A 1117-nucleotide genomic window follows, 5' to 3' on the forward strand; every position below is an offset into this window, starting at 1 on the left:
GTGTGTGTGTGTGTGTGTGTGTGTGTGTGTGCACTGACTCTGAATTCTGTAAACGAGGTTTTTAAAATGCAGCAGCAATCGCCCAAGACGGAAAATTGTGCAGGAGGAGAATCGATTAAGGTAGACAGGTGGACGACTTAGACAGAGTCAAATTATATAAGAAAACTTTAAAATTACTTACATATATAAGGGAGTGAGTGAGAAGTGGTCTTCTGCACGTATTGTTGTCTAATGCAGGTGGTCGTTAGAGCAGGTTCGGCTACATTTACATCCAACCAAAGACTTTATACACGTTGGTTTTTTATCCATTTTTTCTGTCCAGGAGACGAGAAATCTCCGGGTGCTCAAGCTCAACCACAACTGTTTCCGGGAAGAGGGAGGCATGGCGCTAGGGGAGTGTTTAGGTAGGATATGTCGTTGTTTTACGTCTCTTTCCATCCGAAATTTAAAATGGATTAAAAGCCGTTACAATTAGAATGGTTGAAGACACAAGCATTGGTCCTCAACTTGGCCTGCGTCTGTGGAGTAGCGGTTAGGCGATTCGCTATTGCACGCAGGAAACCTGAGTTTGATTCCGGAGGGGGGTCGGATAATTTTTATCAAGTATCTTGGTCTTTTTTCTGAGATGTTTGTTTTAATCCTCTCAACCCGGGCAGATCCTGAAAGGCAGGGTCTGAAGCCCTACTCCTAATTGATCTAAATTGTGTTTATGGGAGTGTAAAAACAACTACATTTAAAACAAATTAAGAAAACAACAAAAAAGCCCCATTTTTCCTCAGGTTGGAACGACTCTATAGAGAAGCTGGAGTTGAGCTGGAACCACCTGAGGAACAAAGGTGCCAAGGCCGTTGCGCATGCGCTGACGATGAACAGCGCCATCAAGTACCTGGACGTGTCCTGGAACGGCTTCTACCTGGACGGCTGCAAGGAAATGGCGCAGGCTCTGCTCAAGAACTCCACTCTCGAGGTTTGTTTGTCTTTAACGCTATCAATACGCCCTGGGGTCATTTTATACCACCGAGGTTGTATTCTTCACATTTTAGAATATACTACTAGTGCGAAGATCTCTTTGAAAATTTCAGTATTTCTCAACAAATCATTTTGACAGACTGCTTTT

At 43.5% G+C, this 1117-nt stretch overlaps 1 protein-coding gene across 1 annotated transcript in view; it reads left to right on the forward strand.

The window, feature by feature from the left end:
- LOC106013706 (leucine-rich repeat-containing protein 74A) overlaps positions 1-967 on the forward strand; it is a gene marked incomplete at its 3' end in the record, with an annotated part of 3691 nt that extends 2724 nt beyond the window's left edge. Inside the window, 2 exon segments of the mRNA XM_013090143.1 lie at positions 323-404; positions 780-967. Coding sequence (XP_012945597.1) covers positions 323-404; positions 780-967 — 270 coding nt within the window.
- Positions 968-1117: the final 150 nt, after the last annotated feature.

This window comes from Aplysia californica, unplaced genomic scaffold (assembly GCF_000002075.1).
Source record: "Aplysia californica isolate F4 #8 unplaced genomic scaffold, AplCal3.0 scaffold01153, whole genome shotgun sequence".
Lineage (NCBI taxonomy): Eukaryota > Metazoa > Mollusca > Gastropoda > Aplysiida > Aplysiidae > Aplysia > Aplysia californica.